Here is a 15,043-nt window from a genome sequence, read left to right on the forward strand (position 1 = left end):
TGTCTGTTTGTAAGTGAAGAATAACTTCATATAATATTTATTTATTTGTTAATTAGGATCAATCCTAGACCCTTTTTTCAAAGAAGTCTCTGGGATGTGCACAAGCTCTCTTCTCTGCACTGGGGAGTACTAGTGCTCTGGCCTAGTCTTCCCTGGCAGCTGGGTTCACAATTTTCCCCATGAAGAGGATGCCATGGGTGGTTTTGTCAATAATCATCATCAGGAAGGGCCTGTTGAATCTGATGTGAGGAGGAGGAGGAATGACTGCAGACAATGGTACCAGTTCTATCACAGTCACTGCAGCAGCCTCTGTGCCATTCTCACTAACATCCACCATGGCCTTGTGAATTGCCTGCAAAGGAAGCAAAGATTAAAATCAAGGTACAGAAGAGTGAGAAGCAACTGGGGACAAACTTGCTTGCTTTGACACTGTGAGAAGGTAGTTTTTAAAACAAAACACAAAATGAATGTAGAACTGGTGTGAAAAGATACTCATGTCCAGCCTCTCCAATACAAGCAAAGTTTGCTCTGAGTTCAGGGAGGATTTTCTTCAACACTCTGGCAGAGTTAAATTTGGCTGCTTGCAAAGACTAAGCAGCACAGAGAACATTTATTGTTCTGTTATTTCTCAGAGTAAGTTTTTGCCCATAATATTTCACATAGAAGAAGGGATTAATTTTGCATTGGTTTCTGTGTATGCAAAAAAATCTTTCTGCAAAGACACAATAGTGACAAGATTTATAGGGTATCTTTCTGTAACACAGCCCACTGGTATGACTTGACTTTACAAGACTTTCTACAGTAGGTATAGCAAATTAATATTTCTAAATTCTTGTGGTGTTATTTCATTGTCTTTGATCAGTCCTCCATGTTTTTTCTTCCTTGTCCGTAACGCATATGAAAATTCCTCTCATGAGGTCCTGCTACCCTTCCTCTATTCACTTGTCCTATATCTGTAATCCAGGTGTTTACACATGTAATAATAATTCAGTGTGCAGAATCTCAAAATCATTAAATAATATAGGTTGAAAGGACCTCTAGACGTCATCCAATGTAACGAACCACCCTACGCTGAGTCAGCTCTGACACTAGATAAGGTTGCTCAGGGTCTCATTCAGTCAGGATTTGAACCTTTCCAAGGATGGAAATTTCATAGCCTAAGTAACCCATCCTAGTTTTTGATCACCCTTATGTTGATTTTTTTTTCATAATATCTGCTGACAATTTTCCATTTTCTATCTTGTGTGCATTGTCGCTTGTCTTGTCACTGCGCACCTGTAGAAAGTGCCTGGGTCCATCTTCTTTGTACCTTCTTAATAGGTAGAGAGAACCTCCCTTCACCTTCCCTTCTCCTGGCTGAACAAATCCAGATCTTCCAGCCTGTCCTCTAGCCATGTGCTCTAGCCATGCAGCCATCCTGCTCACCCTCCACTGGACTCGCTCTGCCGCAGTATGTCCACATCTCCCCCTTTCACTGGGGAATCACAAACTGGATGCAGTAGTTCAGAGGTGGTCTCACAAGTGCAGAATAGAAGGGAAAGGATCATTTCCCTTATGACATAAGGCATATATATTCCCTGGGACACTAGGGAAATCACTTTACTTGTCTGTGTGGCAGCTTCTTGGTTGTGAAATGGGGCTATCCCTGTCCCACAAGTCTGTTGTCCGTATAAATTCTGAGGTGCTCAGATAAGGTGTATGTAAGGTGTATACATAAGATAAGAATGAGTATTCCCAAGCTTATGTCATAACCAATACTCTTGTCATGTATTAAGTATTTTACACCAGCTTTACATGAAATTATTCCTGTTATTCTTTCCAGATCTGTTTTCTTCTTCAGAGACTTTCAAGTGAACCTGCAGAATTGCTATGCAGTAAAAATTGTAATATTAAATTGTAGGAACAACAGCCATTTAATCCCTAAGCTTCTCCTTCCTTTATTACCATCAGTGAGTCATGACTACACTCCAGAAGTGGGATCAGCGTATTTGTGGAGATAAAGCCCGCAGGTAAGCGAGGCAGACAAATTACTTGACTACCATCTCTGTTTGCATACTTACTTTGGAAACCTTCAGAAGAGTGTTTTCTGCCACTCCAGAGAGATCAGCCTGGTCACTGAACACCTCTGTCACACCCATTTTCTCAAACAGGCTTTTAACATCATAGGAAGTGGAGATGGAGAATTTTGGAAGGTACAGGTAGATTTTTCTTTTCAAAAGAAACAAAAAAAAGTGAGTTAATTATTGCAATATCCCTTGATGCAGTAGATGTTGCAGGTATACACCCAAATACCCAAATACCTGGGATACCTGGAGCTAAGGCTTGGCTTTCTAAGACAGTGATAAATCCCATGATAGAGAAGCAGAAATTGAGGTACCTGGACCATCAACCACAGCCTGCTTAGTGGTACAGGGACACAGTGCTGGTTTATGAAAGTGGCTGGCTGGAAAGTATCATCCAGACTGGAGGAAAAGAAGCTGTATTTTCTTTTGAACTGGATTCTTCTTCCTCAAGGCAGGTTCCTGAGGGCAAGACACCCATGTGCAGGTTCCTCACAGCTGGTAGCACTCCCACTGCTGTGATTGGGGGAGCTGAGGATAAGGTTCCCCTTAAGTATGAGATCACCTGATATCTTGTCTGATTTAAAGAAACTATGCAAAGCTTGTTCCTCAGAGCTGTGCTTAGAAACTCCTTATGGCATCCTATGCTTTACTTTGCCTGCATGAGTAGTTATAGAATTTTCAATGTTTTAACAAAGCAGCAGTTTAACGATTACCTTTTTTCAAGTGATTGCATCCATTTAGACATTGTCTCTTTTAGCAGAGCATCCTCCACTTGCCTCATTGTCCCTTCATCAGGCAGAATAAACAATGCAGCAGCATTTCCTTTGTATGGCATTTCTAATACCCAGCAAGACAACTTCTCATCCCTGTGGATATTAAAGGCTTTGTTTTGATACATCATTTTGACCTTAACAGAATTCTTGGCATCCAACAAGAAGTCATCGTCTCTGGTGACCAAACTGTTGAAAGGTCTTTCCCAGTAGCCTTTTGACAAAAGAATAAATATAGAATTGAATAAACTGAAAAAGAGACTAATAAAGGCACATCCCATTAGCTGATGCTTAAAGTACTGTATTTGAACTGTAAATGCAACAACAAGCTTATCTGAGTTTAAGGATGCTTGTTCCCTGGCTACGAAAAAAAGTTTTACATCATTTCAATGGTTCTAATAAAAATATCACAAGAAAAATATAGGCTGAGGGTTTTTCATGGAAAAGACCTGAGCCTTTGCCTGCTAAGGCAATGGTAAAAATTCCACAGACTCCCACAGGCTCCAGACTTACACTTTTCATAAAAGTGTCATCTGTGTTTCACCATGTCCTGCACAGCCAAACACCTGTGGCTCTCAACAAATTATCAGAAGTTCCCAAATTCATCCCTTCTGAATATTTTCAGCTCTGAACCTGGCTTAAAATTGATATGACAGTGTCTCTTTTTTTCCTTTCTTTTTCTTTTACTCATGTAGAAAATGATTCTTCCTACCTGGCTTTCAAATATTTCCTTATGTCATTTGAAAGTAGAAAGATGTATTTTAAATTAGATGATAGAATATGTTCACGGTGTGAAAAAAGTTACATTTCTTAGATCTAGATAAGACTTCCAGAACTTTTGTGTATAACTGCTGCCCATGTTTGTCACTCACCTTTAAAGAAAATGTAGTTAACCAGAACCATCACAGTGTCTGGATCAAGACTCTTGAATAAATCAACAATTTTCCCATGGGTTTTTGTTTCTATGTAGTTATTGATTTCCTTTATAGCTTCTGGAGAATTCTGGAAGTTACTAGAAATAACTTCAGAATAATAAAAATTTGTCACATCATCCAAAAATTTTTGAAGCAGTTTCAGTCGATCATCTATGAACAGGGCATTGCCCATGCTCAACTGGACTTCTCGGTGAGGGTCGTTCATCAGCTGGAGGACACGATGAAATCCCTCATGGATCTCCTGCTCCTCCATCTCTGTCAGGTTGAAGGCAAGGCCTTTGTGCAGCTGACTGAGTGTGTTTGATCTGGCTCCCAGGGAGAGCATTGCAAAGGCAGTGGAGATGCTCAAAGGAGAGAATAAAATGTTCTTGTTGCCCACCTCCTCTCTGACCTGCTTGTAAAACCTAAATGCAAAGTCATAATTGCTGGGGGCCATCTTGATATGAGCCAAGTTTTCACCATCAGGCTGGGAATGGTCTTCTGGGGAATGGAGTATTTTTTGTTCCTGCTGTTCATCATTGAGGCTGGACCTATGTTGACCCTGGACTTGAACTTCAAGAAGCAACAAACACAAATACAATGGAGACTTCATTTTCCTTCTGAACAGTTCTGTTAAGAAAGAATAGAGCAGTTTTTAGATCTAGAGAAATTTATCTTTTCTGCATAAAAACAGTTTTTCTATTCTAGATACTGATTTTGAGATGTCAATGTTTACAATTACTTCTCTATTTAGAAATACGCTTCTACTTGGCCTCCTGGACAGCCTATTTCTATCTAGTTAGTTCCATCAGTTTCTGATCAATGAGTGAAAGAAGGAAGATATTAATGCGACATTTCTAGGAAAGAATTGACATTGTGTAGGCTTTTGTGAGGTATTATGCCTGAAATAAATAGTTCTTGCCTCTGACAAGCGCGGCCTCATTGCATTCCTAAGTGCCTTTGGGTGCATGGCTGAGCTCACCTGTTGGCCCCCATGTATTTGGTAGGTACTTTGGCAGAGGGACTGACCTTTGCAGGTAGGTTTCTGTCGTACCCATGGTCTTGTTATGACTTGGGTTTTCAAGCAGTGCAGTGATACAGAGATAATGTCAGTTATAACTGTGAATAAAATCCATCTAGATGCACACCCTTTAAGCTGTTTATATCTTTCTGCCTCTTGTGTAGCAACTCTGAACTCAAGAACCGTATTATTTCAAAACATTACTTTAAATGTTTCAGCAAATTGAGGATAAATTGAGAAAGTTTATTGACTCTCTCTATTGTGCATAAACTATCTATAAGGTTGCAAGCCCAAGACTCAAGAGCTTAGGAAAAGTTATAGTGGAATCTGTCTTGCTGCATATGTACAATTTGATGACCTTTCCTCTTCCTTTAATTGATATAAGCAAATTCTACATAATCCCACAGTCTCTCTTCTGCCCTTCTAGGGGGAAGAACCATGAAATATACTGGAGAAGAATGTTCTCTATAGGGTGCCTCACCTAAGTTATCTCAAATGACAGAACCTCCAAAACACGAAGTAGGCCAGTGGCCTGCAGGAAAACAGAAACTATCTGAATGTTGTTCATAGCAGCTGCATACTTATTCTGGAGCATGAGATTCTGCCCCAGGGTCTGTTTCAGGCTGTGTGTCTCATGCCAGGTTTAGGTCTTACATCAAACTCTTCATGGGGACTTGTTAATTCTGGGTTCCCCCTTTTCTGGCTGCTTAGTATGAAACACTGGAGATACAAGCTGTGGAAGTCCTGAGCATGGGAGCTGTGCTCAGCATGTCTAAAATGCTGGATAAAAACATTGACTCTGAAAAAAAAGGCATTCTAAATGGAGGTAATTCATTTTGGTCTTGTAAGTAGTCTTTGCATAATTCCCCAAATCTGCCTTTGAGAGAGACTGATTTCTCTTCCAGGCCACTTGGCTGCAAGTAGCCTGGTCTTTAAGCACACCGGAGGTAGAGGCAACCTACTCTCATTTGCTCTGCATCAGCCTGGAGTAGTCAGGACATTGAGATTGCAACTCAATTTACTCCTTTGGGAGCAGAGACAAGGAGTTTTTTTTCACCTTGGTATTGACTGTTAAGTACTCATTTTGGACCACATCTCCCAGTCATCATACCACTACAGTGAGAAGCTGGATCACTGACTGAATCCTGCTTTCAACACTTACAACACGCTTCCAGAAGCTAAAAAATTTTCCAATTATTGTACAAAATAGATTAATCTCAGAATTAAATACTGTGTAATAAATGGCAGAGATCACAGACACCATGAATTCAAAGAAATATACTTTTCTAAGGAAGTATAATATGATACTTACAGTGCTGGAACCTTCTTTCACAGAGCTTCTTCTCCATTCTTCATTTTGCTGCGTACTATTAAGTTAATGTCCACTGGTAAACATTAAACAGAGCAAATAAGATTTATTTGCAAGCTAAAGACTGAGTAAGCTTTTTTTTTCTGGACATCAAACATTGTAAGTCTGTTTTCCCGTCATACAGGTAGAACGTTGCCAACACCTAGGGCTCTGAGGGGAGAGAAAGAGCAGGGCCCTTGCCATTCTTGAGCTTGAAATAAACTGTGGGCAAAAGAGCTTTGCAAGATAGTCTGGCATGACTGTGGGCAAAAGAGCTTTAGAAAACAGAATATTAGAAGAACTGGAAACCTAAGACAGGGCCAAAGCAAGGTCTGTTTATAAAAAAGATGCTGTGTCCCACTGAACTCTCTGCATGGGATATCCTGATGCAAGGATGCCATCTAATTGAGCAGCAACAAGTTTGTTCAGGAGTAACTCAGTATCTCTGTGTTGCCCTGCAGCACACACTGCATGTATGCCCTAACTGGCATTACTTGAAGGGCTCATTAAATTGTTAGATGAAGGATAGTTGGGACACTAGTTAGCTTTTAGAAAGGCCTGTGATAAGTATTTTAGAAACTACTAAATTGAAAAGCAAAGTATTACCATAGCTTGAAAAATAGCCAAAATAAGAAAACAAATGGAAGAATGAAATGGACAATCTTTACCATGGCAGAAAGTTAGCTGGGGGGAGGATAGTAGATCTTCTTTACCACTTGTAACATACACATAGTATAGGCATGTTTTATATACATACTATATGTGAGTTATACTTGGATCCCTGTCAGGGGGAGCTAAGAGAAACAGGCACAATTCAGCTATTTAGAAGGTTATTTAAGGTTGAGATGTATGGTACTCATCCTAATTAACAGTGACTAATTATTTCCATTGAATGTACATTTCACCTCAGGTAAATCTACAATTTATCTACACATAGGAATCTACCCACCATAGTTATTGCTATGTAACTACTATCTCTTAAAAGACAGAGGCAGAGTTGGTCAGAACACATTTCTGCAGAGAGGTTTTTTTCATGATGTGTGCAAGTTCCCAGAAAGTTTATTGCAGTATTATGTAAAATGACCAAGGTTCAGCAGCAGCAGGTATGCTGTTGCTTAACTCTAGCAAAGGCAAGCTATTTTTCTCAAGTCTAGGCCTGTGTTCAGCCAATCTTTCAGCCCAGCCCTAATGCTTGGCTAACCCTCTGAAGGATGCTACTGTTTTCAGGGAGGAGCTGCTGGGAATAGCAGAGCTTCTGCAGTAATTCCTCTATTTTCTCTCAGGACATGCAGCAGCACTCAGTATGTCAGGGAGAGAGTGGAAGGTTGCTGCTGTCCCTGCTCACCATTCCCAGACACTCGCTCCTCTCACCCTGGCCCAAGACTCTTCCTAGGCAAGGTTAAGACCCACGAAGGGCCATTTTTTCTGCAAACTTCAAAGCAATCATCTTCTTAGCAATTCCAGATAGATCAGCATGGTTAATGAATGCATTGGTCACACCTAGTCCTTTGAAAATCTCCCTTAGGTCATACATGCCAGAAATAGAGTTTCCAAAACTCGTGTTTTGGAAACACGAGTCTCTCCTGTTGAATGCAATGGAAAATGAGGGTGAATCACCACCACACATAGGTATCACTGGCATACCTGTCAGGTGGCAGCATCTGTGAGGACCCAGGGAGGGGAAATCAGTTTGTTACTTCTCTGCACATTCCTGCTGGTGCAAATGGCTGTGTCCCCAGAACAGCTGTCACTGTGAAATGTGAAGCTAGACTGGAAAGTGTGTGCAGAATTTTGCAGGAAGGAGATCCATCCAGGGGAACTTCACAGAGGAGGGCATGGAGCTCTTGGATGCTTCTAGATAAGCAGTGACTGGGACAGAGGGACTCCTGCTCCAGGATCCAGGGGATTCATATAAAGGACTGACAGATGTGCTTTACCCATTTGCTTGATACTGGTCTATATGGAAGGAATTAAGGAATAATTTAATTATCTCTTTCCCTACTGTCTGCCAGTGACTCTGCTCAGTTATGCAATATGTCTTGGTTCCTCCTTACAGGAGGAGTTTCATCCCATATCATTAAGTTACTCCTGTTGCTGCTTGGTTGTCAAGTTATTATATGCCAGCTTTGCAAGTTATATTTCTGGGTTTTCCAGGGCAAAGCATTTCTGGCTGTGGAAACAAAACATCAGCAAGATGATAAGGATTGAGCAAGAGAAATGTGCACTTTGCATGATAAATCCTTATGCAGCCATTTCTTGTCACCTTATAAAGATGTCTCACGCAAGGTCTGTCTGCAAAAGTTCATATAGACAATCTTCTTGATGTAAATAATTCAAATCAGGAGACTGGCTTCATAGCAAAATTGCTGTAACTAGAATAAAAATCAAGTCCCTCTGTATTTTTATCAGTTTCTGTAAAGGGCATCCCAACTGTGATCTCCATGTTAAACAAATATTCATCCTTTTGTCCTTGGATAAGGAAAATTATTCTGGCTCTATTTAAAAAAAAAAACCATGAGTACAGGAAGAAAAAAGCTGAAGGCTAAGCAAAAAGTCTGTGACAGAACTGGAATGGAAATGAGACCTTTTTTGCTTTGCTTTCAGTTTCTTTCACCAGTGCAGTAGGAATCTCTGAACTAAATTTCATATGAACTCATAGTTTTCTAGACAAAATCTGTATAAAAGGAATCAATTAATCTCATTATTTTCTTCTGTGTTACATCTCAGAAGGAAATAAAGTTCTTTTATTACCAGAGTGTGATTCCATTTCTTACAACAGACATTTTACCTCAGATGATCACTTTCATCAGTTTGCAGAAAACAATATTTTAAGTTTTCTGCTTTGCCTGTACCTAATCTCCTGGCACTGAAAGAAAATGTGTTTCCAAGAGCATCCAAGCATTTAAGGCCTGATGTGAATTCAATTGGAGCTGATCAGCCAGCATTTTAATGTTGAAGACAGGTAATCTCTCACTGAGAGCTCATCTCAGGTTTTACTGATGTATTTTCCATAAAGTTCCCAGATGAAGACATTGGAATTGTAGACCTGCTTGATACTGCCAATGTTTTTCAAAACTAGCTGATATAAGTTTTTAAAAAATCACTAGAATAAGAAAGGGGGAAAAAATAAGTAATAGACTGTAAGACCAAAATTTTGTTCTCCAACTTAATTTGTAGCTTGAGTTTCTTTTTCCAAAAGATGTATCAAAATCAAGTAGTTAAGACTACAGACCAAAAATCTTAATTAAGTATAATGGCAAAAGAACTTAGAGATGACATGTATAACTCCCAGAATTAAAATTAATGATAGTAAAGTGGTGTGTCCTCCCAAGTGTCGGAAAGGTTAAAGGCCAGTCCTTCCAGCACCTGAGTCTAGCTGGTGGCTCTGGACCCCAGGGCCAGCAGGGCAAAGGCAGCAGAGATGTTGACTAGGGAGAAGAAAACACTCTTGCCAGGTTCTTGGGCAGTCATTTGCCTGTAGAGCTAGAAGGAAAAGTCTGTGTTGCTGGGGGATATCCATTGGCAGGTCCCAAAGGATCTCCTTCGCGGGGATGCTGCCTCTGTGGCAGTTTTCTTATTCTGCTTATGGCCACTGGACTGTTAACAGACAGGGACAACAGGCTCGAGTGCAGCAGAGGAGCATTGCATGCAGTCATGGGTAAAGAAAAAATAAAGCCAATTCAAGGTTTCTTGATCTAATTGTAAATAGATTTCATATCTGGGTACCATGCCAGAAACAACTCCTAAATTCCTCCACCTGGCCCTTTGAGAACTTCTGTAACTATTACTTTATCAGGTTATAGCAACATTTGTCTTTCTGAACTGTCAGTAAAGCCATTTCTAAAAGTTTTTAGCAATCAAAAAATACGAGTTTCCCTTTGGTCTGGCACTGTCTATGAGAATCAATTGATCACAGGGGATCTGGTTACATCTCCCTGATTCAGCAGTAGTTTAGCAGTGGTATTACTGCAGTCATGGTCTGCTTTATTTAACATCACTGTCAGATTTGAGGAGTGGGGAGCTGTGCACTTCATTGCCTCCATCTCTGCCTGCCTCTGCACAGACATTGGAACAAGAGCTGCATGACATTGGCCTTGGATACTGAGCCTTTCTCAACAGGGACATTCTCCAATGGCCTTTTTCTGCCAGCTCATTCCAGTTTGCAGAATCAGAGCAGCACCTATCAAGCACCTTGCACAACTTTCAAAAAAATGTCAGGGTCCTGAACCAGTGGCAGACTTTCTGGTTCATAAAACTCTTCGTTTCAATATTTTTAAGGTGGTGGGTGGGACACAGATGATGGACAATGACTATGCCTCCACAGTAAGTTGTACCACATTTTAAACTGTAGTTAAGTTCATTTATATCACAAGGTAATAAAATTAAACTTGCATATTTTATGCTTCATGATAGTTTGTGCTCAGCTGTGAAGTGTTTCAGGTATCTGTGTCATCACTGTATCATCTGAAGACTGGTGTAAATCCTTAATGAGGAGCAGCCTTTTGAAAATAAGCATGCACAGTTACTGTGACAGCAAATGCACAGGACTAATCAGAAGAAACCACCAAAACACATCCATGGGAAGTACGTGGGAGTCTTACAGCTTGTGACTTGCAGTAGTTTTGAAGGATTTCTGAACTGCCTAATCTTATTCCACAGAAGGCAAAGGGTCTTCAGTTCCCTCATTTTTGGGAAGTAGCTGGTGAAGGCCTGTCAGCATGACCAGGAACTTAGTGTCATTCAAAAAAGGCAGATCATCAGCCGAGGGGGGAGCTTATAGGGCTGGATGACAGAGGAACAGTTCCCCACCCCTCAGTCAGTCACTTTGCCTCTGTACTAGTACATTGAGCAGTGCTGGGGCAAGGCCTGGGCATCAGCCTGCAGTCACTCATATTCTTATATTTTTAGTACAGTTTCAGACACAGGTATCACTCATACCAGCTATGATTCTTCCAAACAAGTGCTAAGCATGTTTTCGGAGTTAGCACAGGCCAGGGGATATTTCCAATAAGCAGCCCAGGTGTCTTGCAGGGTCAGAGTTAAGCAACATCAATATGAGCTGTGATGAGCCCATTGACCTCATGGCTAGAGAACAGACCTTGGAGCACTTTACTTACTAGCATAGATGTAAACTCTGGGGATATAATCAATCTCAATGTTTGTTTTACCCCTTCCAGGTATTCATATGCTATCCCTTCTGAGCTTCTATTTGTTGATGAAACACAAGGTCAAATCTATAAAGCAATGCCAGTAGCACCTTTTGGGTGTCTAGCCAACTAAAATTCCCCAACTCTGATTTAGATACTGCTTCCACATTCCTCATGACCCTATAAACTCAAACTTCTGATTTAAAATATTAAAATCCTGATCACCTAACCCAGTCCATTTAAAGATATTGAATGAGGTTCAAAACACTGAGAAGGGGCTGGGGTTTTTTTAACCTAAGACTATGCTGCTGTAGCCCTGAGCAGTGTTAAGTACATTTATCACAGTTAAATATCTGCTATTGATCGTACAGGATGGAACATGGAGGGAGTCTGTCAGACACCACACCAGAATGTCTGTGCTTCTGTTGGCACGCATCTCTTTTCTTGGTGCTCCAGGTCCTCACAAATGCCAAGCCCTGGCTCTGGATTTTGACACAACCTTGGATCCATAGGGCTGCATTAGGAGAGAGATGTCAAATTGGTAAAGACATCCTCAGAGAGGCGAGTAGTCATTTTCTCATGGAAATACAACATGACCTTTCTCCATCAATGACATCCACGTGGGAGAGAAGAACTAGCATATCCCTGAGTGGACTTCATTTGTATTTTAAAACTCCATATGTCAGCCCTCCAGCACCAGAACCTGGTGAGAGCTGGCAGAAGATGGAGCAAACCTCAGCATTTTGTTTCTTTCCTACCCACAAGTGAAGAGTGGCCTCTTTGTTCCATATTTATTTACTTAAAATATTTAAAACTGATTCTCTCAGCTGGATACTTACCTTGTTTTTCAAAGATGGCATATACTGGTCATTTAAAGGGTGATTTATAAAATTCTTCATAATTCATAAATAAGTGTATCTCAGTGGTTACTTCTGCTGGGAGACAAAGCTAGAACAGTATTTTTAAAAATGACCACATTCTTGCCTCAGTTCTTTGGAAAAAAAAATTGTTAGCAACTGTTTTGAAATAATTTTAATCACATTGAACTATAATTGTATGAAGAATGCAATTCAAATCAATAAGGCCGGCCACTGTCTAGTCATTTTTCGGTTGGGTTTACACTTTTTCCCATGAGGAGGATGCTCTGAGTATACTGATCATCAACAGCAAAACTGGATGGTTGAACAGGAGGAACAGAATGAGGAACGAAATCTACCAATGACTGCTGCAGCCTCTGTGCTGTTCTTGTGAATATTCAGCAGAGCCTTGTGAGCAGCCTACAATGAACTACAGGAAGAATTAGAGTATGTGGAGAGCAGGGTGTTAAATGATTAAAATTAACACTAACTTAATCCAGCTACTGTCTTTCACAAAAATTGCTAATAGGCCAGGAACCAGGAAAAAGGCCACTATAGCCCATGGTGGCTTTTTTTAACAATGTTTTCTCAATAATCAAATATTCTCACATTCAGAATTCCTCTGTGTATCCAACACAGACCATATGGACTGCAGCCCTTGTGGAATTAATTGAAAGTAGAATATTCAAGCAAATTTACAAGGAATGACAATTTCAGACAGAAAGGAAGTTGGGTCCAAGAACTGCTCTGTATGTATCCCTAATAGCACATGCATTACACAGAAATACACAGCAATACACAGAACTGCACAGGTTGAAAACACCTTTGAGATCATCACATCCAACTGTAAACCTAATACTACCAGTTCACCACTAAACCATGGCCCTTAGCACCATCTACACATCTTCTAAATACCTCTAGGGATGGTGACTAAACCACTTCCCTGGGAAGCCTGTTCCAACGCTTGACAACCCTTTCAGTGAAGAATTTTTTCTTAATATCCAATGTAAACCTCCCTTGGTGCAATTTGAGGCCATTTCCTCTCATCCTACCACTCATTACTTAGGAGAAGAGACCAATACCCACCTTGCTACAAGCTCCGTTCAGGTAGTTGTAGAGAGTGATAAGGTCTCCTCTTAGCCTCCTCTTCGCCAGGATAAACAAATCCAGTTCCCTCAGTCACTCCTCATAAGACTTGTGCTCTAGACCCTTCACCAGCTTTGTTGCCGTTCTTTGGACATGCTCCAGCACCTCAGTGTCTTTCTTCTAGTGAGGGGCCGAAAACTGAACACAATATTTGAGGTGCGGCCTCAGCAGTGCCGAGTACAGGGGGATGACCACTTCCTTAGTCCTGCTGGCCACACTATTCCTGATACAAGCCAGGATGCTGTTGGCTTTCTTGGCCACCTGGGCACACTGCTGGCTCATAGTCAGCCAGCTGTTGACCAACACCCCCAGGTCCTTTTCCACCGCGTAGATTTCCAGCTATTTGTCTCCAAGCCTGTAGTGTTGCACAGGGTTTTTGCAAGAGACGTGCAGGACCTGACACTTGGCCTTGTTGAACCCCATACACTTGGCCTTGGCTCATTGATGCAGCCTGTGCAGAGCCCTCCTACCCTCAAGCAGGTAAACACTCCCGCCCAGCTTGGTGTCGTCTGCAGACTTCTTGAGGGTGCACTAGATCCCTTTGTCCAGATCATTGATAAAGGTATTAAACAGAGCTGCCCCCAGTACTGAGCCCTGGGGAACACCACTTGTGACCAGCCACTGACTGGATTTAACTCCATTCACCACAACTCCTTGGATGCAGCATCCAGCGATTCTTCTACCCAATGAAGAGTACACCTGTCCAAGCCATGAGTAGCCAGTTTTTCCAGGAGAATGCTGTGGGAAACAGTGTCAATGGCTTTACTAAAGTCTAGGTAGGCAACATCCACAGCCTTTCCCTCATCCACTAAGCAGGTCACTTTGTTACAGAAGGAGATCAGGTTATTCAAGCAGGACCCGCCTTTCATAAACCCATGCTGACTGGGCCTGATCACCTGGTTGTCCTGTACATGCCATATGATGGCGCTCAAGATGATCTGCTCCATAACCTTTCCCTGCATTGGGGTCAGACTGACAGGCCTGTAGTTCTCTGGATCCTCCTTCCAGCCCTTCTTGTAGCTGGGTGTCACATTTGCTAACCTCCAGTCAACTGGGACCTCCCCAGTTAGCCAGGACTGCTGATAAAGGATGGAAAGTGGCTTGCTGAGCACTTCTGTCGGCTCCTTCAGTACCGTTGGGTGGATCCCATCTGGCCCCATAGACTTGTGTGTGTCTAGGTGGTGTAGCAGGTCGCTAACTATCCAAGGTCCCCTTGGATTATGGGGGCTTCTTTCTGCTCCCCATGATGGCCTTCCAGCTCAGGGGGCTGCGTACCCAGAGAACAACTGGTCTTACTGTTAATGACTGAGACAAAGAAGGCATTAAGTACCTCAGCTTTTTCCTCATCCTTTTTCAGTATGTTTCCTCCCACATCTAATAAACTCTGGAGATTCTCCTTAGCCCTCGTTTTGCTGTTAATGTACGTATGGAAGTATTTTTTAATGTCTTTTACGTCTGGGCTTTGGCTCTTCTAATTTTCTCCCTGCATTACCTCACTACACCTTTGTATTCCTTTTCTCCTGAGATGTCTGTTCCTTCTTCCAAAGTTCATAAACTCTCAATTTTTTGCCTTGATCCAGCCAAAGCTCTCTGTTCATCCAGGCCAGTCTTCTTCCCTGACGGCTTGTCTTTTGGCACATGGGGACAGCCTGCTTTTGTGCCTTTAAGACTTCCTCCTTGAAGAATGTCCAGCCTTCCTGGACTGCTTTGCCCTTCAGGGCTGCCTCCCATGTCAATCAGTCTCCTAAACAGGCCAAAGTCTGCCCTATGGAAGTCC

The 15,043-nt window shown here is 41.6% G+C and overlaps 1 protein-coding gene across 2 annotated transcripts in view; it reads right to left on the minus strand.

The window, feature by feature from the left end:
• Positions 1-15,043, minus strand: part of LOC104046315 (alpha-1-antitrypsin) — a 20,997-nt gene continuing 5,954 nt past the window's right edge. The window contains exons 1-6 of one of the 2 annotated variants that reach the window (XM_064460677.1): positions 13,207-13,565; positions 6,081-6,153; positions 3,706-4,377; positions 2,777-3,047; positions 2,061-2,208; positions 1-352 (exon numbers count right to left, since the gene is read on the minus strand). In XM_064460677.1, coding sequence (XP_064316747.1) covers positions 143-352; positions 2,061-2,208; positions 2,777-3,047; positions 3,706-4,360 — 1,284 coding nt within the window. In that variant the 5' untranslated portion in view covers positions 4,361-4,377; positions 6,081-6,153; positions 13,207-13,565 and the 3' untranslated portion in view covers positions 1-142. Of the gene's footprint in view, positions 353-2,060; positions 2,209-2,776; positions 3,048-3,705; positions 4,378-6,080; positions 6,154-13,206; positions 13,566-15,043 lie in introns of those variants that run through there. The other variant, XM_064460676.1, reaches the window with a different exon arrangement.

Source organism: Phalacrocorax carbo, chromosome 9 (assembly GCF_963921805.1).
Source record: "Phalacrocorax carbo chromosome 9, bPhaCar2.1, whole genome shotgun sequence".
Classification (NCBI taxonomy): domain Eukaryota; kingdom Metazoa; phylum Chordata; class Aves; order Suliformes; family Phalacrocoracidae; genus Phalacrocorax; species Phalacrocorax carbo.